We start from the raw sequence: 26,227 nt of genomic DNA, 5'->3' as shown, positions 1-26,227 counted from the left end.
CTGTGCAGAAGTAGAATGCATTTCTTAAAACTTTGTCTGTACATTTGTGTTTAAATTGTTTATTAAACCTCGCAGACTTGTAATGAATCAGAATCAGAATCGGGTTTTTTTGCCAAGTACATTTACACATACAAGGAATTTGACTTGGTGTATTGGTGCTAAACAATTAACAAGGAAATAAAGCAGAACTAGCAACAACTTAAATAATACAGTATAAGAAGCTATTACAATATATAAAGTACAATTTAAAAATGTAAAATATAAAAATATGATAGATATAAAAGATGTACAGCTGTGTAGTGGACTATGAGAAGTCCAGTGGGCGTTAATGTAACGCATAAAGAACAGTTTCAGCATTCACATTGCTCTGATGTTTTTCTGACTGTGGGGGTGATGAGAGTCTGGGTTATGTGGGAAGAGGAGCGGGGAGGGCAGGGACATTGTTCATGAGGCTGACAGCAGAGGGGAAGAAGCTGTTCTTGGGGCGAGAGGTTTTGGTCTTGATGGACCGCAGAGGGGAGAGTCTCAAACAGTCCACGTGCGGGGGTGAGAGGGGGTCGGCCACAATCTCACCTGCACGCCTGCAGGGTCCTGAATTCCTACACGACTATAAAGACCTTACACTATGTACCATTTATGCCAAATCTTGATGCAGACATTTGTTTACATTTGGAAGTGATGATGGATGCAGTGGGAGTGTATCCCCTGTCTGTCTGTAGAGCTTGTTGGTTTCTGGGCTCTTATTTCTGTAAAAATACAGTCAGAGAATCCGGAGTCTGATGATGAAGATGTTAATGTTGATGATGAATCAACCTGCATACTAATCACAACAAGCTACATAAACTGAGGGATAGCTCTATTTTCAATATGATAAAGAAATGCTGACCACAGTTGGTCACAAGGAAATGAGTTTCTTCAGTAGCATCTACCAGTGTTAAGGGTCGTGTAATATGCTGAATATCTCCAGTTGTAATGAGAGCGATATGACTAGACCACAGCTCATAATGGCCCTGAGCCTCTGCTCTGAATGGAAATGTCTGTGTATGGCATCTCTGAACCCTGCCATTTTAAAGAAGTCAGAAAAGGACAAGAGCTGATCCATTTGTATTCAGAAATCATTCATTAACATTGTGTGAGCAGGAGGACGAGAAAATGAAGAGGTGGCGATTTAAAAGATCTCTGTTTAATGTGTTTATTCTCAATTTACAAGTATTATTATATATACTGCGAGACGAGACGTTGGGAAACAAATGCGGTAATCGTATTCATCAAATTAAAAACTTTATTAAATAAAGAAATGCAATCAATATGGTTAACAGAAAAGGAAAAGAAACGAGTGAGTCACCATCACTTTCAGACTTGTTTGCAGGGAAATTGTATTTAAAACCTTGCAGACTTATGAAATGCTTTTGCATTTGTTGCTCTTCTTTTCATACCACTCTACATTTGAATCATTTTGATAATCACCTCAAATGATGCTGTATAATATTTACTTCCTACATGCTAGATTAAATAAGATTGTAATCACTTCGGAACACTTCGGCTAAATATCTAAATACTAATTGCAAAACATATATATATATATATATATATATATATATATATACCAACAGTGCAAGAAATGTCTGGACAAAGTCTCGTCTAGTTTGAAATCTATCAAACAAACTTCAGAGTTGATTGGGTTGCAGATGGTTTATTGGAAGTAAAAGTTTTTAAACCGACGAGTGGGTCTTATAATGATATTAGATAACGATGCTATTTTCAGCTTGGCAATCCTGTGCTGGACATGATATCTTTTGAGTGTGCTAATTGGATCGCTAATTATGAACGCCATAACAACAGCATGAAATACAGCGTGTTGTCTTTTCTTGTCTTAACACTTCACTAACTGTCAAATACCCCAAGCTTTCAGCGCAATTATTCTGAGGGATCCACGAGATGAAATGTATTCATCATGGTGATTATCACCATCTACAGGAAAATAACTACACGACTGAACAGTTTCAGTTAATTTTATATGCACAAAAGAAAGAGCCCAATATGCCGCTACTCTTAATGAGTTGGAAATGTTTACATGTTAGTAATGCACCTACATTTCTCTCTAAGAAAGATCTATACCTTTTATTTCCATGAGAACATACTTGTAATGCTCCTGATAACTTTATCTCTTAGATGAATCATGACTGAACATCATCACAGCATGTTGGTCTTTAACCTTTAAACACTGCAAGAACATAAATAAAAACAAACTTAACTTTCAGAAATAACTTGAGCAGCACAAAGTAAAAACAAAGTCTTCTCATCTGAATTCCACCACTGTATTGCTTCCCATGTTTCACCCGGCAGCTGATGATTGCAATCACATAAAGATTGAAGTCTCACCATGCTGCTGGCTTTACTACAGCCACAGAACGGAAGAAGAGACTTGTGTTTTAAGGAAACAGAGCAGTCTGGAGATTAAGATTAAGTGAAGACTCAAAAGAGTCTTTGTTGATAAAGTCATGCACAAGGCAGCCACTTGTTTTCCCCCCTGTGGTTCACTAAAGAAGGTTCACTGTTGTTTGTACAGTAGGTTTCATTGTTAGAGGCAATGATGCATCACAAAGAATTCACCCTGAAGGATTATATAAAAAAAATGAAATAACTTTTCTTTACAGTAGATTAAAATCAGAGTCCAAGTGGTTCCTGAAGAATATCTATGTTTTACGACTTGTACTAAAGTAGTTGTATTTGTTGGAGGGATCAGAATGATAGGGGTTTGAAGGGCTTTAGCACAGTGAAGTATAATCCGCTATCTGTGTCGGGTCTATAACTCTATCCAGTCTATACAAACTGTATATGAAGCACTACTGACAAGAAGTACTCAATCTGTGTATAACAAGATAACTTCATCTTTTTCAAGCTCAAGTGTTTCTTCATTCCTCTCAGAGTTTTTTTTTGGCTCAGGGTTTTTTGTCTCTCTCTTGAAAAAAGAGATTTCCATAAAAATGACTCTACCCGATTAAATAGTTTGTAAAAAAAAAAGCGGTTACACCAGCGGAGGCTTCTGAGTGCTACAATAAAAAAGTGTGGTGGTGGCATTTTAAAAAAAATACTTTTGTGCACTTTTGTTATGCGCATAAGTATCTCCACACTTTGGCCTCACTGAGTAATCAGCTTCCATGAGACGAGTTACGATGAGCCTTTGAGTCTTTTGTTGGCGTCTGTGGACTCAGCTTATTTTAAAGGATGCTTTTGAGATGAGGTAAGAAAATTCATACAGTGTTAATTTGATCAGTTGAGCATGAATTTACACTAGATCATCTCAATAAATAAAAATAGATAAAAGCAATATTTTCAGCAAGAACAGCTCACAGTACAGATTATTTAAATATGCATTATATGATACAGTGTAGAACACAGTGTTGTGTTTCTCAGCTTTGAAGGACATCCAGAAAGTGATGACAATATTTTGTTATATTGTCTACATACTGTATGTCCTGTTTTGCTCTATTTTTATGTTTTCAATGTTTTTAAGTCATTTTCAATTGGGTAAATTTTATTTGTGATTGTAAATATTCTTACTTGTTTTTATATATTTTTAGTGTATTTTATTTTAACTTTGTTTAATCTCTTAAGGTGAGGTTTTGAGATAAGCCTTCATGGGTTTCTACCTCACCTGCACATGTGTTTTATTTTTTATTTGTTTTAATTTTCTGTTTGACTCTTCGTTCAAAAAATGTGCAAATAAACTAAAACCAAACTAACTATGATTAATGGCTGCTTACTTATGTAGAAAGAGTCCTTACTGTTGCTGTGCAGTGCACATTAAAACACTCACACAGTGGTACAAACACAGCCTTAAAAATCAGCAATAAAAAGTTGGACCAAGAAAAACTACAAGAGGAAAAAAAAAAAAATGGACAAAAAACTCCAGAGAATATAATCAAGAACATGCTCGCCTTCGCTGAAGTTTCTGCTCCATATCAACTTGAAGTCTCTCTTGCCTGAACATAATGCTTTGAGTGGTCTGGCTCCTGCTTACAATTCTAAACTCTAATACTCATACTAAATCCCCAGAACCCCCCCAGGTCCTCAAAATAGACCTCTTTTCTGAGCTAGAATTGTGGCTGAAGCTTGAGGGAGACTGAGTGTTTGAGGTTGTGACAACTGGATTATGGAACAGCCGCCCTCAATGTATCAATTCAGCTCCTATGATTGACACTTCAAAATATGGTCTCACATCACATCTTCCTCCCCTTTGGCCTTCAGCTGCACCTGACATGCCTATAAATACTGTGTTGTGTGTTTTTGTGTGTTCATATTTTGCAGTTGGGCTGGTCTTATCGATTATTTTTTATATCTCTCTGCAGCTATTCTTGCTTCTGCTCTTGCATATAATCTACTTATGGTGATACGTATGGTGTGTATCTCACATATAGTCTCTGACTCATATACGGACATATGTTAACAGCTATGAGTCAGTGCAAGCTGCTCTGCTGTTTTATGAAACGATTGCGAGTGCATTAAACACAACTCTGAAAATACCCTGAAAAGTGTGAATATAAACATGTGGCTACATGTCATGATTGAGCAAGAGGAAATGTTTGCTATATCATTTCAAAAAGAAACCATCATGAGTCAGTTGACTTTCATTGTTTGCACTATTACGGACTCAAACATTTCTCGCATTTGGACTCGGGAGACGGAGTGAAGGACTCTTACTTCTACTGATGAAGACTGTGTTTATGTTTTTTTTTTTTTAGAAAAATGGCCCCGAATGATTTCTTCAGTTTCAAGAAAAAGCTGGCATGTATATGCACCTTCACGTGCCATCTTGTTCAGCCACAGTTCATCCTACTGAGCATCGATTGGCTGATTGATAGAACTTAATTGTCAGCCAAAGTCTGAAATGTGTCTTGCATCACAGTTGCTCCATTTGAGTGATTTTTGGGTGGAAAGGTTCATAAAACAGGTTTCAGGTATTTATGAGTTTGTTAAGACACCTACGGGGATCCCACCGCCGCAGAATCGATCAGTGAGTCTCCCCTGGAGTAGCGCCGCGCACATTTTAATGCACGACGACGCACAGCGCTGTCACTTCATTCATTATTTATTCCTCCAGGCATGCCGACAGGATCGTTTGAAATCTTTATATCAACAAATAAATTGCATTTTCTATACACCAGTCAGCGGAGGGAAAACAGTGAAATAGTTCGGAGTGAATCAGTGCTCCTCCTTATAATCCTGACCTCCATCAGAGCTGTGTTCAACATATATTATTTTAGACTGCTGCAGTGACATTGAAACATTTCCAGTTGCTGTAAAAACCTTCAAAAGAGTTGAAGAGCTTCATACATCAATAAAACACAAAATCACCTGAAAGCTTGCACTGCTCAACTTAAGATATAATAATGTTATTGATAGTGTTTAAACAATATACTGCCCTCTTAAGACTTACTGTTCAGTACATGAAGACTGGAATTCACTGCCCACCACTATCAAAGATATACATAGATACTGCACCTATACAACACACCTTAAAACATGGCTGTCTGACAACTATAACTGCACACATTAATCCCTGTCAAATGGGATACGTGTGTTTGATGTGACATAGTCATTACTGCTGCCGCTGCTGTCAGCCTCCATGTTATGTCTTGTATGTGCTTTCAATGTGGCCTCTATGATTATTCTTTTCCCTTGTTGCTCCAGTATTGTCTTTATTGCATGAACTGCTTTGTTTGTGCCTGCTCCAATTGTGTGTGATATGTTGTATGTCTATTTTCCTTTTGCTTAGGCCTGTTGTAATTGCAAATGTAATGTATTTTAAATCTTAACAATTGCATTTTAGGTTGCCTACGGACAACTGGCCGGGGACTACAACTGGAAATTAGCCGTAAAAAGGCTAAAGCGGCTTCTTTTACTGTACAGTAAATTAAAGGGGACTGTCCACGAAACAATAAACAAACAAGACTGACAGATAAAAGAGATTTAAAGCTCAGCATGGAGCAGTTAAAAGGTGTTTTCTTCTGTAAATGACGGAGCGATATGAACACTGAGCAAGAAGATCAGCCCCCGCACCACTATAGCATTGACGTCCCCAGAGGAAAGCAAAACATTTTTCATATTTTAAACCAGACGTTTTATTCAGTATGCATGTTTTTTGTGGATTGCATGTGGATATTATGGATTCTACAGTAAGGAGGGTTTCAATAGGTCAACTATTCTTTCTTTTATTCTTTCTTTTTCCTGTGTTTTGTCACAGAGGTCAAACTAAGATTCAGTTATCTATTCTTCCGATCATCATACCCAGCATAGCAGTTTCAAATAATCAATTATTCCATTTATTTAAAAAAAAAAAACCCATAGATGAACACAAGTGGAGTGGGCTAAGTTTCCCACAGAGAAGTTGTTACAGTATGCCCCGGTGAAGGCCAGTGGGTCCCTTTCATATGCCAGACAGTTCATTCATCCATTCATTGGAGATTTCAATACGGCTGTACGACTGCATTTGTGTGATAAATGAGTCATTGATACTTTCTCTTGTTTTTTTGATTTTTTTGATCCAGCAGATGTCGCCCTTGAGCACCAGCACGAAACCAAAAACAACTCGCGGTGCATTGTTGTGTTAGCATGCTAATGCTAGCGATCTTTATTATGCTCGTATCTTCACACTGCATGTAAATTTACCTGAAATGAGCGTGATCTAGAAACACAGTTAAGCAGTGAGTACAGTATGTTATTCTTCTTTTCTCTAGTCCCTCAATTAAACAACTTTTATACACAAAGGGAGGAGTCAGCCGGCCGTCCTGGCGATGTAAACAAACTGAAGATAGGACTCGGAAAACTCGGAAAACATCACAGACAGTGGGACTCGGGTGTTACACCCATTGTAGACAGTCATGACTCACAGAGTTATTTTCAGACATACTTGATTTCTATTATATGAAAAATCGAATATAAAGCCTTTAAGTCACGTCTTACCTCAGGAGTAATAATTCGGGGTGATTTATTCATGCACACACTAAGGAGATAAATTAAAAGTACACGTTTTTTTCAGAACTGCATTTAAGGATTCATGAGTTTATTTTCATACCATGATAGGAAAATGGTCTAATGATTTGGAGAAAGCAATCAAACCCTTGTAAAATTAGATATTGAGCAAGCCCATATAAAGCTGGAATGACTCTCGTGTCTCTCGTGTTAGATTGGCAGTCAGCTGAGGCGCTTTAGTACGAATCGTCAAAGATTTTACCCTCACTGATAATTGTTATTTAGATTTTTCTAATTTTGCCCCTAGGATGTAATCCAGTGAACGCCCGTCTGAAAGGGATAGTCCCCCGCTGTGAGGTGCATATGTGAACAGCCAGGTCAGGAGAGTATCAGTCGCAGTCGTTCAGGAGTGCTTATGTGCAAACGGCTAAAGAAAGCCCTAAAACCAGTTGCCCTCAGTCAAGCTCCTCAACTCTGAACACATTTTTGACTCGACGTTCATTTTTGTGAAACTGTGGAAGTGGAAGTAAGAAAACTTGTGTGCCTCAAACGTTAGATGTCTGTTGGATGTAATGAACGGTGATTATCTTATCATTTGATTATCTGTAGTTTTCAATTCAAGTTTGTTCTTGCTTGATATTTTAATTCACATACTTCTTTTGCTTAATATTTTGATTCTATATTTCAAATCACATGCATTTTAATTACCTCCATTGTTAACGTCACTTTGTCACTTCCACACTTGAAGGCCCTTTCCTGAAATGATTCATGAGCATTTGTGTTGAGAATGATAAAAGATGAATGAAAGAAAATTTAAATATTTGAATAGGAGGCTATTTTCATCAAATCAATGATTTTGATGAAATTTACCTCAAAGCAATCAAATCACTTAATAATTTATCATTTAATTTTTCAATTCAGATGCATTTTAGCACTTTTTGAGTTTTCATCCTGTCTGCGTTTCTCTTTTAATTTTTGTTATTTTCACCCCTCGTTGGCTTCTGTTCGATACAAACAGAAAACACCAAGATGTTTTCCACAGTTCTCAAAGTTTTGTTGTGAGTAGAGTCTGAGTCAGACTCAGTTTCTCTCGGTGTCAGATTACACACACACACACGAGCGCTGTTCATTGGAAAGATGATAGTCTTTCGGCCATCACCAAAATCTGGACCCAAGAACCGTCCTATCCGGACCCGATCTTAATTTGATGAGTGCTTACATTTGAAACAGTGCACCCTCTGATGCTTTGACAGTAAATGAGGCAGCTTTTCTTGCCTTTAGAGTATCAGTTTCATCCGTATAATATCGGAGCCAGAAACGTCACAGACAAATGCATTCGTCCGGAATCGTCACACTTGAAGTGAATCAGCCAATCAAATCTTGAACTTGTACCAGGCATTGCGAGGGAACATGGCGAGTGTGAGAATACAGAAACCCACAGAGAACATTTCCATGGACTTGAGTATCCTGGTTATGAGTCTTATCCCGGTTCTTATATTCATTCATATTCAGGATACAGTGTTTACATGCACACTACCTATTTATATCCCTGTATACATGACACATACTAGAATCCTGGTTTCTGATTACTGGATGTGGAAAAAAAATCAGATTCTGAATCTATTCATAACGTCATTTATTTTTTTAAGACTGTCTTGCTGTCAAAAAATTTTTCACCAGCAGCCAGTTTGAGCACATCAAATTCACCGCTGACATTCTCTTCAGTGCACACCACTTACCAACTGGAGTTGAAATAAGTTCAACGACTCACTGCTGACCGATCCACATGACAATTCTTTACTGATCCGCACCCAATTCTAAACAGACAATTCAAATAACAACATCCAATCGTCTGTTTTAAATGACCTTCATCCCTACAGCGTAAACAACCATGTAAGATTAAGATTTATGATCTTTTCACATGTGTTGATTGTGTAAATGTTTTGGGTTTTCCTCTTGTGTATCTACATTATTACAAGCTAACACATGTCAAAAATATAAAAGCTTCATTATTTAGAAGACATTTTATTGATCTTTTAGATGTCCAATTATTATTTGACACTCAAATTGTAGAGTGCAAAGCAGACTGAAGTAGACTCTAAAATAAGAAGCACTTTGTAACGAATAGGGAATGAATTGTGGATCGGGAATCAGTTTGAATCAGAAATTGATTTTGAAACCTGACCACAATAATCTAAATCAAATCAAAGTGAGAAACTGAAAGATTACAACCTCTATCAGACACCCAAAAGAGGAGAAACTCTAGAAAAGTAGACATGGTGTGTTTTAAAATGAGAAGACTCTATATTCTCTCCATGGGCGGTTCAAACCCACTGCCTCGTATTTCTGAATACGCTCAGGATCATTAAAGACAGTTTTAACTATGAGACAAAGCACACATTTGTAACAGCAGTTGGACCAGCTCACATACTGTACGATCTGGAGACACTGAAGAAAGGAACTAAGAGCCCAAAATATGATCTACCCACCAGAATTCAAACACTGGCGGCCGTGACTTTCAAATCTGGCCTTTCCCCCTTACTCTCTACTCCTCACATTTCATGTTTCTCTTCAGAGAGAAATGAGCAAGTTAAAAAAGTAAGAAAACGGGAATCTCAAAGTACACATTTTAGTTAAGTTTTTCAAAAGCTGTCTGTATGTCTTTTGTTTTTAAATACAACCCTTTTACTCGAAGCAAGAAAACATTTATTCCATCGGGCACACACAAACTCTGAGTATAATTTTAAAAAAATGAAGGAAACACAACCTCAGTGGCTGGATTCATCAGAGGGCAGAGGAAGATGACTGGAGCTGCAGAGAAACAGGCAACCAAGAGCATGTTTGAATGAAGCGCATGACATAAAAATGTAGGCTACATAGTTTTCCGGTTCATAATGAGCATATTCATATAAAAAATAATATGTGTCCATCTCATTAACCTTGCCTTACCTAATTCAGATTCGGGCTTATCCTAGCAGAAACACGTCAGTCCTCTGTACCAGATAATCTTTTGATGACCCGGTGTATCCTTCTTGTTGCAGGGAAAGGTTTTCAGATTGTAGGAAACACTTTTTTTTGATTTCTTGTGCATCAGCGTGGTAGATAAGTACACTCTTAAGACTGTTGGAAACTTGTCATGAAACTGCATGGCGATTGCATTGTCATGTCCTCTTCAAAACACATTTTCAGCAGCCCTCTTCAGTGCCCCTTCCAATTCTATCTCGAGTGCCACTCCATGTGAAGTTGGAAAACAGTTACATGCTGCATTTAAACACCGATATCAGTGGAATGTGACAGAGAAGGAAGACATTTACTTGCCCGTTTTGGCACCTGAACCACTAAAGTATTTGCACTAGTTACATGCCGGTGTTATATCACAGTTGTCCTGCTCCGTGTGGTTTCCTCTTGTTTTGCATCTGAATGTGAAGAAAAGCTATTCTGCACCTCTACTCTGTGTGGAGATGAGCTCTCGTGCTGCCTGGGCCTAAAGATGATGAGCTTAGCAGGGGAGGGGGAAACTTATTCAGGGGTTTATTTTGATGCCAGACATGAAAAATGTAAAACGAGTTGCTGTTAAGAAAAAATGCTTCCCCTCTGAAAAGAGCAAGCAGGTCTCACGAAAAAAATAAATAAAACGACAGAAGTTATCATTAGCTAACATGCATGTACTGAACCTTCAATGTCTTATATTGATAAATACAATTCTAAATTTAAAATGCGTTGGGGCGTGGTCAGAAGTAGCAATAGAAGAGTATACAGCCGATTCCACATTAGAAAGCAGAACCCTATGTATGACATAATGATCAATGCGAAAGTAAACCTGGTGTACCTTTGAAAAGAAAGAGAATTATTTTGTGTCTTGTTGAATAAAGCATCACGGATCATTGCAACCTAATTGATCCGTAAGACATGACAACACCTTTGACATGGCAGAGGGTGTGAGTGTTTTTTGGACGGGAGTAGGTCGAGCTAAGGGTCAATTACCAAGTTTGGGCAACCCCCCCAAAAATATGAGATGATGAGTGTCCAGATTTGAATTACCTTCAGAAAGTGAGGTGATAAAATGAGGATTGTCCCAATTTGGGGGCATAGACACTAACCAATACAACTGGGGTCTGACACGGAATCCCACTAACTATGACACACCACCCTCCAGAGTCAGATTTAATCTCTGCAGGAGAAAATTGGAGGCACGTATTAATCAGAATGACGGTGCCTCTGGATTTGCTATTAAAAGCTGAATTAAATTTTTCTATCCAGGTTTATGCAACCTGTTCTCATAACTTATGTGCAGATGAGTCTCTTGAAGATAGGCAGTGTCTGTATCAATTCTACAATTCACTGAGCAGACGCTTTTATCCAAAGCGACGTACATCAGAGAGTAACAACAACACAAGCAAGGATCTAGAAAAAAAAGGGAACAATGTCAGTAAGAGCAAACGATCAGCTTTGAGTCTGATTGGACACACAGGTGCTGACAGGAAGTGACCAGAGGCAAAGCACAACATTGAGGGCAGTTCTTGAGAGCTCTAATCAGTATAGAAACCATCTTATAAGTCGTCGTTATCCAACAAAAACCATCGTCACAACCATCATCATCAATAATATGGAGACCATCATCATTAAGTTAGTAGGTATTCATGAAAGAGCTGGGTCTTTAGCTTTTTCTTAAAGATGTAGAGGGACTCTGAAGATCCAATTAAGACCTTTAAGATGTGAGAGAGGACACTATATCGCTTTGTAGGACCACCCAATCCAAGGACATTCCAACTAACTGGCCTCACTCATGGACCCAACTCTTCTCCTCTGGGATATAGTTGTACGATCCATTAACATAACAAAGGCATAGATATTCATGAAAAAATGTATGGAAGAAGCAAGAATCCTGATGGTGTTATAGCACAGAAAACATACTGGGCATGCATGATCCAAGCATGTCACAGAAATGCAAAAATAAAAATGACACAAACGCCGTCATTTACACTGAATTAACACAAAAACAAATAGGTTAAACGTCTCCTAAACTCGCCATAACAAACCGAGACGAGCTGTAGGAAGGAATTACATTCAACCGATTTACAGAGCACTTTGGACTCTACCTCCAAACGGAAGAAAATCTACGTCATACAAATGTTTACTATTTTATTAGAATCTTTTTGATAAAGTAATAGAAAATGTCATGTGACTTATTCTCATGAATATTACACAGGCATGTTTTGCGGTCAGAGGGTGGAGTAATGTTAAAGGGCCTTAGAGCACAAAAAGATGCTTTTCCCCCCCCGAGGTTTGTTTTTTGTTTAGAGATTAATATGATATTCCAAACTATTAGATCTTATGTAAAAGGCGATTTTTTGTTTTGTTTTTGGAACGCTCATCTACTAAAACAAGGTGAAAAAGAAGGGTCCTTTTAATTTAGGGATTTCTCAAGCCACTTCCACTAATCATTGTCTTAGTCACGGTGTGTTTTGAATTAATGACACATTTGTATGAATGCCTGCTGGTTTAATTTTTTTTTTTAATTGATCCCTCTATCTAGGCTGTTTCATTTCAGAAGACGTGATTTCTCTTAAGTCCCTTTTCTTACGTCTTGCCTGACCCTTTCACCTGCATGGGACTAACACCTTGCTCAAAGCCCTCAAGGAATGTTCTTTCTGATCTCTTGACCTCTTTGTTCTCCATGTTCTCCTTTTAGATCTCGTGTTTTTCTCTGTCATCTCTCCCTCTTGTTTTTTTGTTCCCATCCATAACCATTCTCTTCCTTTTTTGTCCTTCTGCCTTTCTGTAGGGCTGATTATTTATCTTCTCTTTCTCTAAAAATTCTTCACCTCTAATGACAGGCTGTGTTCAGCCATTTCTCCCTGAAACATTTTGAAGCAAAAAGCCTTCCCAGTCATTGATATGCATCCATTAAGCACTTCATTTCAGTAGCTTTATTGAAAATAAAGTACCAATTTCAAACACATTATTCAATTATCAAAGGGAATGAATTATGTTACCTCTGTCAGCGTGGATGTCAACTCTGTAAAATGGAATAACTTTTTACATTTTACAGCAATGGTTCTCAAATTGGGGGAGCGAGATGCCTTCAAGAAAAACTAATAAAAACCTAAAAAGAATTTAAATTGTATATCTTACCCATAATTGTAAAAATATATACCAAAGAGTTGTTCCATATCATTAAGTGAAATGAAAGTGTAAGTTTGCACATGACAGCAACAATGTGTCTGCTGCTCTTCACACATAGAGATGAACAGGCCTGTGTAGCTATTTATTAAGTTTTGTGTGCGTACACTGTGCTAACGTCTATACAATGAAATCACTTGTATTCTGATTCTGGCCTTTCTTACAATGAACAACTGTATATAATCATTTAAGGGTTTTTAGGCTGTTGTATTATTTTGTGTTAGCAGTTTTTTAACAGGCCTATTAGTGTGTGTGTCTGGCTGGATGTGTTCTACATATTATGCTTTAAACACCTCCATTAACGATGGGGGTAACCCCTGTCCCCCTTATTTTGTGGGGTGGCAAACTGAAAAGTTTGGGAACCTCCGTCAAAGCTGACTGTTGTGTTTTTGACTTAGTAATGGTGAGTAGCCCAAATGTTATCCATGTTGCTTAGTTTTCCAAAGCTAACCACAGCACAGATGTTTAAACTAGTAAACGTGTTTAGTTTTGATTAAAGGGTGACAGAGTCGACCTGTTATTGTTGAGACACCTTATAGCAATATTATTTATTGAATGTATCAAAAAATATCAAGCTTACCAGTCCATGAAGAGCTTTCCCTCCTTTTTTTGAAAACAGGAAGTGACACAGGGGTCCTTAGGATATATTTAACCCTTTTCATGCCTGATTAAAATAATGTATGTTTTTCTAGAAATCTGACGGAGTTGTCAAAAAAATGCGACTCAACTATTTAACTTACATTCTCTTGAATTAATAAAAAAAAAATGTAAACAAAGATGACTATTACAGTATTTTTTGTTTGAAGTTGTGACTTATTGTCTGGGACAAGGTGTTTTCTGACAGTGAGCAAGTTTTGAAAGTAAAAAATATATAAAGAAGTGCAACAATGTTACAAATCTTTTCAAAACACATTTTGAAATGAAAAATGTGTTGATAAGTGATGAGTCTGATTTTGTTGTTGGCAGGACATGATTTGTTCCAATTCTCAAGAATGGGTGTTAACATTTGGACCAAAATTGTGTTCAGGCCATATTTTAAATGTAGTTAAAATTGTGTTCAAAACACTTAACTTTGTCAGACATGAATCATACAGAAACTAAACGGCCATTTTCTCTGAAAGCACCATCACGTCTAAATATTATTTGCTTAAATTTCCGCTCCCCCCCCCCCCCCCCCCCCCCCCCCCCCATGTCTTGGTTACAGAAAGAAAGGCCCAACATGCGAACCAGTTATATTTTAAAGTATCTCAAATATGTTATTTCATTTTTTCTTTAAAAAATTGACACCAGCTAAATGTTTTAAGGACCCATAAAGAAGATATACCAGCATGTCTGAAGTCATGATTTAAAAATACAAACAGAAAGAAACTGGCCAACCTCAACGTCATGAAGCATGATTTAATGGAAACCAAGTAAAATAAATGTATTGATCAACAATCATCCAGAGACCTACTCTTAAGTTTGTTTCAGTTCAGTTATAAATGTTTTCTGTTCAAACTAAATGTGGATAGAAGATATTCTGCATATGAAAGATGTTTATTGAAAGTTGCCAGGCATATTGAATGCCCACAAGGTCATTGTTTCACCTCAGAGCAGCAATTCAATCACTTTATTCTTATGTTAATGTCTGCGGCTGATATTATAATACACATTGACCTTTTCCACAAAGAGCCCATGGGATTTGGAAACACAACCTTTGAGCCCAACTTTCAAACACATTCATAATACTGAAATCTACATCTGGGATAGTGGACAGATTTTTATAAGTGACAGGACAAATCATGTGTGCAGACATTTTTATTAGCGATCAATAATCTTATCATGATCAGGACAGACAGCTTTCCTGAAGTCATTCACAGACCCCCCCTCTCAGGGCGTGTTCCCCTTCACAGAGATTTGTTTCCCCCGGCTACAGCAGCTACATGACACATTTCAAGAGATCTGATAAAACTTCAAGATGACAGTTTTCCCCCAAAATTATTGTCAAAGCATCAAATGCTCAAAAACTTGGAGGAGAAACAAACTCATCTCACTCAGTTCCACTCGTCTGGAAATTTCCTTCACAGACATCCTTTTAATCTACTCCTGACCTTTGCCACCTTTCCTTCCCTACAAGTCACTCACTTCTTTTCCATGCATTTTAATATCACATCTCTTTTATTTTCCCTCCTTTATCATCTTCCCATTTTCTCCTTCCCTTACTTAATAGTGGCTGCCTCTCTCCGTCCTCTCTCTTCATTATATTCTTACTCCCCTCATTATCAATTCTCCCCTTTTCTGCCAACCTTTCATGCGCTCCACAGGTTTCCTCCCGTCCTTTCCTCTTAACCCTCAATCAGTCCTCCCCAACTTATTTTCAGACTTTTCTCATTAACATGTCTCTACATCTGGAATGTTCTAGCACACAGTAATCCGTCATGCGCTCAAGAGATAATGCAATCTTAATAAAGTTAGGATTACTCGGTTGTGAGACTGTTCTTTATGAAATGGGACTAGTTCAATTCAGTTTGACATTACGAGGCGTTAACAGCATGGACGTGTTTTAGTTGTGTTAGCATGCTTCCCTTTGTTTGCTGAGCAGACACAATTTGAACCCCATCACAACATTTAATTCTTTAGCCTGCTTCAGCATATTATCAACAAACAAAGTACAAGTAGCCAACTTGGCCATTACCATTTAAATTGAAGCTGATTTATGCTACTCTGCCATCTCATTACATGTCTGTGGTAAAATGAGCTCCTTGTTGGTAGAAATTGGTGTTGGGTATGTCAATGAAAAACTTAGTAGGGTGAGTCATTTGGCTTTTCTGCAGATGGTTTAATTTGAATGTTAGGTGAGTTTCTTTTTACAAGCCCTAGGGTTTCTTTTATCCTCCACATGAAGATTTTTTTATGTAGTCTACATTTCTAGTTCTCTTTCTTCCATCTTCTCACTTGCACATAAATAAATAACCAAAAGATGAGCTGGATCCTTCATTCAAATGCAACAGCTGGCTCATAAATTTCCATGTAATTTACTCCACCACTAATCTCTGTTGACTGATAGTATGCACCCGAGTGCATTTGATTTTTTCAAATGCACTATAAAGGGGGTGAGGGGGGCGTTAATCAAATGCATTAATTACAGTTATATTGAGATAACCAGAGACAATCTCGGATGTTTCAAATAGCCTATCTGTTTAGAGGATAGCCTATGACATTGTTAGGATTATGTCAAGAAGGCAAGGCGTGCAGCCTCATGTGAGACATGAAACCTTATAGTCCATGCATGAAACACCTTCATTAGTTTTAAAATAAGCCATTGGTTAGACTTTGTTTTCCTTGTCGGACCAGCTGTCTCGCTACTGCCCCCTAGCTGTCGTTTGAACGTGTATCACTATGGAGGACGAGATCTGACAGAAGTATAAATAAATAAATAAATAAATGTAGAAATAAATAAATATGGAAATAAATAAATGTAGAAATGAATAAATGTGGAAATAAATAAATATGGAAATAAATACATGTAGAAATGAATAAATGTGGAAATAAATAAATATGGAAATAAATAAATGTAGAAATGAATAAATGTGGAAATAAATACATGTAGAAATAAATAAATGTGGAAATAAATACATGTATAAATAAATAAATGTATAAATAAATAAATATGGAAATAAATAAATGTAGAAATGAATAAATGTGGAAATAAATACATGTATAAATAAATACATGTATAAATAAATAAATATGGAAATAAATAAATGTAGAAATAAATAAATGTAGAAATGAATAAATGTGGAAATAAATACATGTAGAAATAAATTGAAGACATTTAATTATTTATGTCCCATTTATTTACCAGTTTTTATTTATTTATTCACGCATTCATTTATTTATTCATTCTTTTATTTATTTATTCCAGTATTTATTTATACATTTATTTATTTATTTATACTTCTGTCAGATCTCGTCCTCCATACATCTCGGCTTTGTGTCAGTAAAAAACAAAAAACAAACATGAAGGCCTAAATGTCTTAAAACAATTAGGCTACTAACTTTTGTAGTGTTTATAAAGTGAGTTTACAGTAACAGTTGTTTGTCATTGTGTAAAGTGTGTCGTCATTTTCCCCCCTTTATCTGCACGGTGTGGTTGTGGGACTTTAGTTGCCCCGGTAACCAACAGTAACGCGGTGGTCCGTCACTGAAACTCGGTCGGCTTGCGGTCCGTTGGAAATGCTGTCCGTAGTGAAACAAGTAGAGTTTTCTCAGCTGCCATGCAAGAATTAACCCCACTAGAGAATTAGCTTGCTCCGACGGCTGAAGAAGTGAAAGACTTCCGATTATCTGCTTGACTTTGAATTGGCAACTTGAGGTGAAGCTACTTTTCTGACGATGAGGACAAGAAACTGGCTTTTTACGTCCACATAGGCTGTCTGCGGGTCGGGTGTTAAACACGGGTGAACTCTGCCTGAGTCGACTAGAACAACCTGTTCTTGTTCGATTCAACCATGGACGCAGTTGTACAATTCACAAGCCAAAGCCAGGGACGAGACCGTATATTCAGGTGAGTTTTAAAAAGTATCTGTAATCTAGTTTTAAGATATTGACGCTGAATTTAAAGTGCATAACTTTAACTTTCTCCCCTTTCCTCTTTCTGCTTTGTTTCTTTATTCCAGAGCAACCCAGTATGCATGTGTACTGTCGATATATCTACTTCGAAACAAAATCGAAAGAAAGGAGCTTTTGGCAAAACTGAAAAGTTTGGAAGCAGCAATGAGCGCAGGACGAAAATGTGAGTTTAACACACAGTTTAATATTGTGTGTGTGTGTGTGTGTGTGTGTGTGTGTGTGTGTGTGTGTGTGTGTGTGTGTGTGTGTGTGTGTGTGTGTGTGTGTGTGTGTGTGTGTGTGTGTGTGTGTGTGTGTGTGTGTGTGTGTGTGTGTGTGTGTGTGTGTGTGTGTGTGTGTGTGTGTGTGTGTGTGTGTGTGTGTGTGTGTGTGTGTGTGTGTGTGTGTGTGTGTGTGTGTACGTACCTGCACTGTTTATCACTTTTCTAAACTATTACATATTTATGGTTTTAGTAATTCACTTGGAATTAATGATTATTATCTATTATATGTTGTTATTTTGCTGCTGCATCAGAGCTCTGTGAAGTCCAAGACAAATTTCCCACTGGGCCAATAAAGTTAATCTTAATCTTAATGTTAACATTGAGGGCGGACACAGTCAGGGGCTGCAGCAGGCAGGGGGCTTGAGAGCTGGTTTCAGGACGTCTCCAACACATTGAACAACAGAAAAAACGTATTCTAACATTTGATTTGATCGTTGCTGTGGAGGCTGAGCACATGTCTTCTAATGCACAGTTTGTTCAGTTCTATCTTTAAGACGAGAAACGAGAACTCTCCCCACCGTTTGGCTGCGTATTTTGCAAGATAGTGTTACACCTTTAGCCTTTGCACCCGATGGTGACATCGCAGCACTCCTTTGTTTGTAACACATTAGCCTGTCTTCTCACTGCAAGTCCAGGTTTTCTTTCTTTATTGCTCTCAAAAGAACCTTTGGGTTTCAACAGATAGTTCATTTCAATATACATTCTTTGATTATTATTTTTAATAATGGTTTTTGTCCTAACTGCGCACAAAAAGTCCCCAAAACTTCCCTCAAATCCAAGGTCTCATTTTCAAATAGTATTTATTTTTATTAACAGTCCAAAGACTTTTACAATCATGGCAGTTCCAGCCCTCTCTGTGTTAACAGCGTTCAATCATAGCTTGCTCTTGTAACTTTCCTAGTTAATTTTCTTTCTGGGCCACAGTACTGCAATTCAATGAAGTCCATTTAGTTATCCTCCCACAGTTTAATGGCACACATGCACTAATGGATTGAAATAAAGCATACCTCCCTCTTCATTATTCCATCCCTTTTCCTTTTTTGAAGTAATAGCTCTCTCGTGTGCTGCATAATAATCTGAAATCAACTGAAGTGACTTGCATAAAAGTTATCCCGTTCTGTGCCCTTAAAGAACCCCGGTCATTTTCCTCTATAATACACAATGATGTCCCGTCGACCGTGTCAGAATGAGCTCTTGACTGCCAACTCTTTGAGGCCAAGAAGACTAGAGATGAGTCAACTGCAAATAACACCTTTGGTTGTTTCTTTCCCCGCCTTTTAGCAAAACCCAGAAAACGATCAATAATTCAATAATTTCCTTTTTTCTATGGAAACCTTTGTGATAGAATCTACAGTTCACTATTTAGAACAGATAAGAATATATTAAAATGGAGCTTGATTTGGGTCATTTCTGCCATGTGGCATTGATTATTTGCCACATAGTACAACCTATAAACCTTTACCTGATGTTTTAAAAAATGTGTAATAACAAACACGTCTTGTAAAATTCTGGCTTTCATGCTCATTTTTACAAGTGTAACATTTGCTGAGGGAATGATTTTGATATTTTATCATATCATGATAACATTGCATTTTAAATAACACTAAGGACGTACATGTATTTTGTAGCTAACTCAAAGAAAAATACCTTCCAATCTATTGCAGCCATAAAGGAGTTAACCTCAGGGAATGTTCAATAAAAGGTGTTAAAAAAAAGTCTCCACATTTAGTCTCGCGTTAGGTTTGACTTATTTTACGAGTAGATTAAAGTAAAACAGTTGCCACATTTCTGAAATAGATGGCATATTTCTCTGTGGAAGAACAATCTTCTCTTTCCCCCCTGAAGGTATACTTTGGTTTTTAATCTAAATTGTCTCGGCTTCAGGGGAGGAAGCCGTCCTCTGCTATCAAACACTGCAGGCAAACATTATGCTTCCGTCAAAATAAATCTGAGCAGTATTTAGACTAATCTAAATTGAAATGTTTAAAACGGCAACCATCTACATGCTGTCTTAGGGGAAAAGTACATGCACACCACACATACAACAAGTTTTATCAAAACAGAAGGTAGAGTCGATTAGATGCTCTATCTGAAAAAATGTAAGTCCTTCTCATCCGTTTGCCCCCCTAAGAGCACATCTAGTGTTGCTTCTTTTTGTGTTCCTCCCCCCCACTGTGAGCTGAGATGGACATTATGACGGTGACTGCACTTGGAGCTGACACACTTGTGATCTACCTGTGGCCGATGACCCCGATGACAGCTCAAACATATTTGTACTTTAGAACCAGGTAGTGGGTCAATCTTTGAACTTTTTGAAGTTTGACACTGGGGAATCCACATGAACATAACTGAAGTGCACAGCCGTGGACTGGGGGTCGGGGATTTAGACATTGTCCCTCCAGTGCTGTTGCAGTGGAGCTGTACTGGGGCCACAGCTTTTTTTACCATTTCATTATTTTGCTCCGCATCAGAAGTGCAGCATGTGCCATGTTGCTTCCCTCCTTTAAAGAACAGCTTGTAAGAGAGGAATTAACTTTTATTAGTGGCTTGTAAATGATGCAATTTTAACCCAAAAATGCAAGAAAGAGCCTCCGCTTGAATAGGTGCCTTCTCAGTATGTAAACACAGAGTACAAGAGACTATGACGTCTTCTTTTAGATTTAAAAGATAAAAAAAACTTAAGATTTAATGTAGCTTAACTGTCCATAGTGACTGCTACTATGAAAAGTTGACCTGACACTTCAAATCAAATGAATTTCAGCTCTAATCCTTCTTTTTTTTTTCTTCCCTCTTTGTCAGTGTTCAGGCTGGGAAACACAATAAATTCCATTGAGGCTGCTAAGCGAACCATGCAGCTCTCTGATCGAGTGCTGCGCCTGTGCCTCACCGCGGCCAACATGACCCGCGCCCTCTACTTTGTCTGTGACAATGCACTGTGGGCCAGAAATGTCGGCCTGATCCGCGATATCAACAAGGAACGCTGGAGCCTAAACGCCTCTCGCTGCTACTTCGCCTCGCTAGTGATGAGTCTGAGCCGAGATGTTTACGTGATCCTCCAGTTGATGTCGCAGAGAGCGAGGGACAGACACTTCAGAGAGAAAATGGACGCGCATCTCAACGAGAATCCCGAGGTAGCTGGTGTGGTCATCCCTCAGCTGGATGCGTTCCTCTTCCTGCTGCTGGAGATCATCAAATCCCAGCCGGCGGTTGCCTTGGACACGTTGAAGAACATATGTGATCTCTTCATTCCCTTAGACAGGCTGGGGATATACCGGTCCAATGCAGGAGTGGTTGGGTTCTGTGGACTGATATCCTCCCTGATTGGCATTGTAACCCTCGCACAGCCCAAGTTTAGACTCAAACCATGATAACCAGGATGAAGAGGACCAACTGCAGATAAAAAAAGGGCTTAGAGCTACAGCTTTTATAAAGGATTTGTAGCTTGACCTGTAAAGTTGAACCTAGGTCACCGTGGTCCACCGAGAGTCCCACATATGACCGACATATGATAGCAGAAAATCATGCTTTCTACAGATTGTAGGAGGCATAACAGAAAGTTACCAAAAGTACCAAAGTTTTCATGGTACAGATTTTTAATATGCTAATAAACTCATACACTTAAAAAAGAAACTACTTGACATTTAACAGTGACAAGTTTAAGTCTAAGGGCGCGATCACACTGGCAATCGGTACTTTTTCTAAGCTCATCCCTAAAGTCCAGTTCGCCCTGGCACGCTTCAGAGAGGTGTGCTGCCCCAAAGCACTGATTTTAAAAGGGAGCAGATCAACCTTTATATAATGGTTTTTTAAATATTTTTATTTAATGAGCCTTTTAGACTTCATCTTTGTGCATTCCAGTCTTCTCCAACACATCCCACACTACTGTAGTTTAAAAAAAAAAAAAGGATCCCTTACTGATGCTTTTGTACCCGTCTTTTCTGAAACATTCGACTTTAATCTGAGTCCTCTGTCTTTCTCTACTCTCTGTTTTATCAGATGCTGCTAAAGGATTTACCTCCTAGAATCTAGTGAAGAATAAGCTGCCTCTCAGCCTAAAAGGTTGCTTCCAGAGGGGAAAATCAGAGGTGAAATTTCAGGAGTTTACTATCTCACCTGCGATTCAGTTTTTTATTCTGCCATTCATAGGACGACCTGACTCTTTATGGTCAACAGATTGTATTTAATGTTAACTTAAAAGAACAAAATTGAGCCTGAAAAAACAAACAAATGAAGCTAAATGTTTTACTTCTTTGAAAATACACAAGAGATTTGTAATTATGTCGACAGTTAATATATGGGTTGGGAATTGTTTTTTTGTGTGTGGTTTTTTTTAATCTTTGTGACACAGACATTAAATATTTATTAGGATAAATCAGAAACATTAGACTTCCTCTAGTCCTCTAATAAATAAAGTCCTGAAAGCTGCAGGTGAACAGGTAATTAATAAGCACATGTAGTTAAAGTGAGAGATAAAATGACTAAATGTTTGAAATGTAATAAAACACTGTAAGGTGATTTGACACTGTTTGAAAGGTAAACCTCAAGTTTGTAAACACTGCTTCTAATCATTGACTGACTCTGAGTTGTAGTGTAAAAATGTAACACAGCCGTGGTTCATTCATAAACAGAGTAACATTGCTCTCCCAGGGAAACATGACACATTCATGAATTGAAAAGAGCTTTATTTGACCAATTATACTGAGACGACAATACACTTTAATTCTCTGAAAGCTTTTCTCAAGGGGATGTTGTTGTGATAAGCATCCACCAATAAAAATGGCAAAAATATGTTTCATTTCCCTTTCACCGAACGTTTGAGTTTTGCTGTGAAAAAAAAGTTCTCTTGACTATGTAAGGATGAATACCCAAAAAAAAAAAAAAGGACAAAGACATACAAAGCAATAAATAAAGAAATACGTTCTCCTGAATACATAAACTGCAGTGATTCATAATGGGTCAAATGTTAGATTTCACATTTCTATTTAGGCATCGTGTTCCCAGTACCAACAGACCAATTAAAACACACAGTCGGAAGTTCTGTTCAGAAGTTTCCTGGGCTGGAAACTGAAACTTAAAACAAAATTCCAGGTCATATTTTCATCATATAAACGTGAATGCAAAATGGCTTACGATAGGTGTAGTTTCATAACAGTCCATACAAACAAAGTATTTCTGGGAAAATGTATTTAAATATCATGCCATTGCCAAAACATATCATACATTTTCCCAGGCATCGATATCAACTCTGTTTGAGATAAAAATCCAATCAAAGCACTTTTAAAAAAAAAAAAAGTGGCAACAGTGTGAAACTACAGATTTAATACTGCTGGCCCAAGTTCTTCTCTCGTCCCTGTTACCAATGTTGATTACATGCAGAGTGGGCTCTGCTCTTGGAATGAAAAAGGCACCTTCAGTGGTTAGCTCCTTAAAAACATCACATTAAGCACTTGGGGGACCCTCTTTCTCCAATGGTCTGATGTGACAAATGAATGGTACACTTTTCTTCATTCATACCAAGTCTTATGTTTTGTTTGTCCAGGGAACGGCTCCTATGATATATTTTGTAGAACTACTCATGTTGTATTCATAAATGTCTCAGTACCTTTTATTTTTTCTTCTTCTGTGAAACAAAAATAAAACGATTGTAAATGTTGAACGGGCCCTGTACTATTGTCTTTCCATACAGTTGAACCCATGCCTCCATTCCAGATCCAGTACCAGAACAGGAAACACTGTTTTCATTGGTTCTGACTGAGATGTTTTCTCCTGTTGGTCGGAGCTATGAAGCACATTGACTAAGCTCATAAAAAGGCATTTTCACTAAAGAATCCAAAAATACTGTCAAAGTCCTGGTCCTGAGAAGAGATGAAAACAGACAGAATAATAGAAACATTTGTTTAAGTGGACCAGAACATTCTGAATCCACGGTTTTCAACTCTGAGATGAAATCCTCAAAATAATAATAAATCACAATCCTCCTAAATGTAGTGCTAATAAATATATAACTTTCTTGGAAACCTGCATATGTGCCAAGACAGACGACTATTCTTTGTCTCATCCTACAATACAAAAAAAAAGAACATGACTTTGTTGCATATGAGCTGCTGTGTATTTATGCTCACCTAGTGTTCATACACAGAAATAAGAAAAGCAGATTCCTGTAACCATTCTTTCTAGTGATATCGGTGCCTGACGGATCAGCACATTGGATGAAATATTTTTAGAGTTTATATTAATCTGACAGATTAAGAGACAACAACAAAGAAGCTAACACAAAAAAAAAAGTACTAAGACGTTCAGGAGGAAAAAAAACAACAACAACACAAAAACACAAATTAGACAACTGTCCAGTAACTAAGATTTCCTTCAAACTAAAAAAAAAAAAAACTTTACCAGAAGAAGAAACGCAACATCTGATTTGAATTGTGCAGTTTAAAAACCAAGAACATCATGTTGGAAATGTCTGATATACGTTAAGGCAAATATTAAGAACTTCATTCTCCCAGTTAAGGCCATCGTTAAGACAACAGTTGTGAGCACAGCTACATTGATGCAACTTTCTAGAGAACACTGAAATCTGAACACTAAAACGACTGAAGGCCACCGCTATTCAATGTGAAATCAAATTACAGGTCGAGGTTGTTGAGAGGAGTCTGCCTTTTTTTAGAGGATGAGTCTAAAAGACCTACTAGCACACTCTAGAGGTCAGCCTGTGAGTTACACACAACTGAACCAAACTGAAGGAGGCGACTGACCCACAATGCAACTCTCTCTGATTGACACATGTGGCTAACCTCTTCTTTTTTTTTTTTAAAGGCATTTCTTCCTCATCCAGCAGAATGATAACACAATATAATACTTGATTAATTAAGTGAATTATTGTTACTAAAGTCAATCCAGAATGAAACATGATTAAAGTCTTCAAGCAGAATACAGTCGATCAAACTGCTTGATTACCAATTACCCTGTAAGCTTTCAGAAGAGCATCTAGAGTGAGAAGTGTGAACTCGTGGTGGTTCACCTAAAGCGTGATAAAGCAGAACTGTTTACAGTAAACAGACATGTAACCACAAGGCTGGAGAGGGGGATGTTAGTTGTGATGAAAGGCAGTTCACGGCAGGCTACATGTGGGTGACACTGAAAACTAAACGTGCAATAAGCACCGTCTTGACAACAGCATTTTGGTACTGGGAGGAGGAGTGGTAATGTGGCATTCAGACATTTCCTAGAGTTGACACAGGACGTTGGCAGAAAAAAGCTACATGGTAAAATTCTTTATGATCCGGGCCTGAGAAAAGCCACAAATGATGTGTAAAAAATAGACTTTGCAACAACTCTGCATGTTGAATTTAAAATCTCCCATTGAGGTAAAAACTTTGTGGGGGTCTTAAACCTGCAACATTAAACGCTTGAATGGATGATAAGATACATTTTTGATGTTATTTGGTCTGAAGAGAGCTCATGGCACATTCATCTTATTGTACCCACGTTATCTTTCTTTCCCGTAACAATCAAATAAATGATGTGATTGAATGTGGCACGTCAACATTTGACTCGTCAGCCAGCAGTGATATACAGATTCCTCTGTATGTTCGATATAAAGACTGAAGTAGCATTTTTCTGTCCCCTAAGACTGATTGTACCATCAATTTAATACTTCATATAAATCAATGCTTTTTTTTTTTTTAAGATCGGACAACATGAAGGTAGATAAAAAAAAAAAACACACACAATTAGGCAGGAGAGATCACATCTGTTTTTGCATTTCCGAAGAAACGATTTGGCTTTCGATTGTGACCGTTTTACAGCAGAAGAAAAGTCCAGCCATTCCAGCGATAATCACCGTCCAAAAACCAAAAGTATTAAAGGGCAACATTTGATCACGAGTCGGTGGTCTCAGCCCCTAAAAACCTCGCTCCATGATTCCACACACTCGGAGGAGTAAAGTGAATAGTGTCTCACGCAACCCCCCCAGGACCCCCGCTGAGCAGTCTTTCGGGGTCCACAAGGAGTCCATTTGGTCCAGTCATAATCACACCCTGCTGAGGGATCAGGGCCGGGTACTAGGAGAGCTCCTGTGCCCGGTCGTAGTCTGTGATCAGGCCTTTGATATGTGACAGTTTCTGATGGAGGTACTGGCACCGCTTCTTCTCTTCCCGATACCCCGGAAACTTCTGAAAAAGAAAGACAATGAG

At 37.9% G+C, this 26,227-nt stretch overlaps 2 protein-coding genes across 2 annotated transcripts in view; one reads left to right on the top strand and one right to left on the bottom strand.

The window, feature by feature from the left end:
• Positions 1 to 17,390: 17,390 nt before the first annotated feature.
• pex11a (peroxisomal biogenesis factor 11 alpha) lies at positions 17,391 to 22,818 on the top strand. The gene is made up of 3 exons (XM_061035233.1): positions 17,391 to 17,704; positions 17,817 to 17,932; positions 20,832 to 22,818. The coding sequence occupies exons 1-3, from the start codon at positions 17,649 to 17,651 to the stop codon at positions 21,398 to 21,400; spliced, it is 741 nt and encodes a 246-aa protein (XP_060891216.1). The 5' UTR covers positions 17,391 to 17,648; the 3' UTR covers positions 21,401 to 22,818.
• The window catches only part of LOC132972422 (RNA polymerase II elongation factor ELL), a 30,327-nt gene continuing 26,797 nt past the window's right edge, over positions 22,698 to 26,227 (bottom strand). The window contains exon 12 of the mRNA XM_061035231.1: positions 22,698 to 26,206. Within this exon, the coding sequence (XP_060891214.1) occupies positions 26,096 to 26,206 (111 nt within the window). The 3' untranslated portion in view covers positions 22,698 to 26,095. The remainder of the gene's footprint in view (positions 26,207 to 26,227) is intronic.

Source organism: Labrus mixtus, chromosome 4, assembly GCF_963584025.1.
Source record: "Labrus mixtus chromosome 4, fLabMix1.1, whole genome shotgun sequence".
NCBI lineage: Eukaryota > Metazoa > Chordata > Actinopteri > Labriformes > Labridae > Labrus > Labrus mixtus.
Note: the sequence above shows the minus strand (reverse complement) of the source record. Positions and strands in the feature narration are given on the sequence as shown.

Bases quoted from the DNA above. Each gene is read 5' to 3' on its own strand.
- pex11a (XM_061035233.1), top strand. From the start codon at position 17,649: ATGGACGCAGTTGTACAATTCACAAGCCAAAGCCAGGGACGAGACCGT. The intron at 17,705-17,816 runs GTGAGTTTTAAA...TCTTTATTCCAG, and splicing joins GGACGAGACCGTATATTCAG to AGCAACCCAGTATGCATGTG. The intron at 17,933-20,831 runs GTGAGTTTAACA...CCTCTTTGTCAG, and splicing joins AATGAGCGCAGGACGAAAAT to TGTTCAGGCTGGGAAACACA.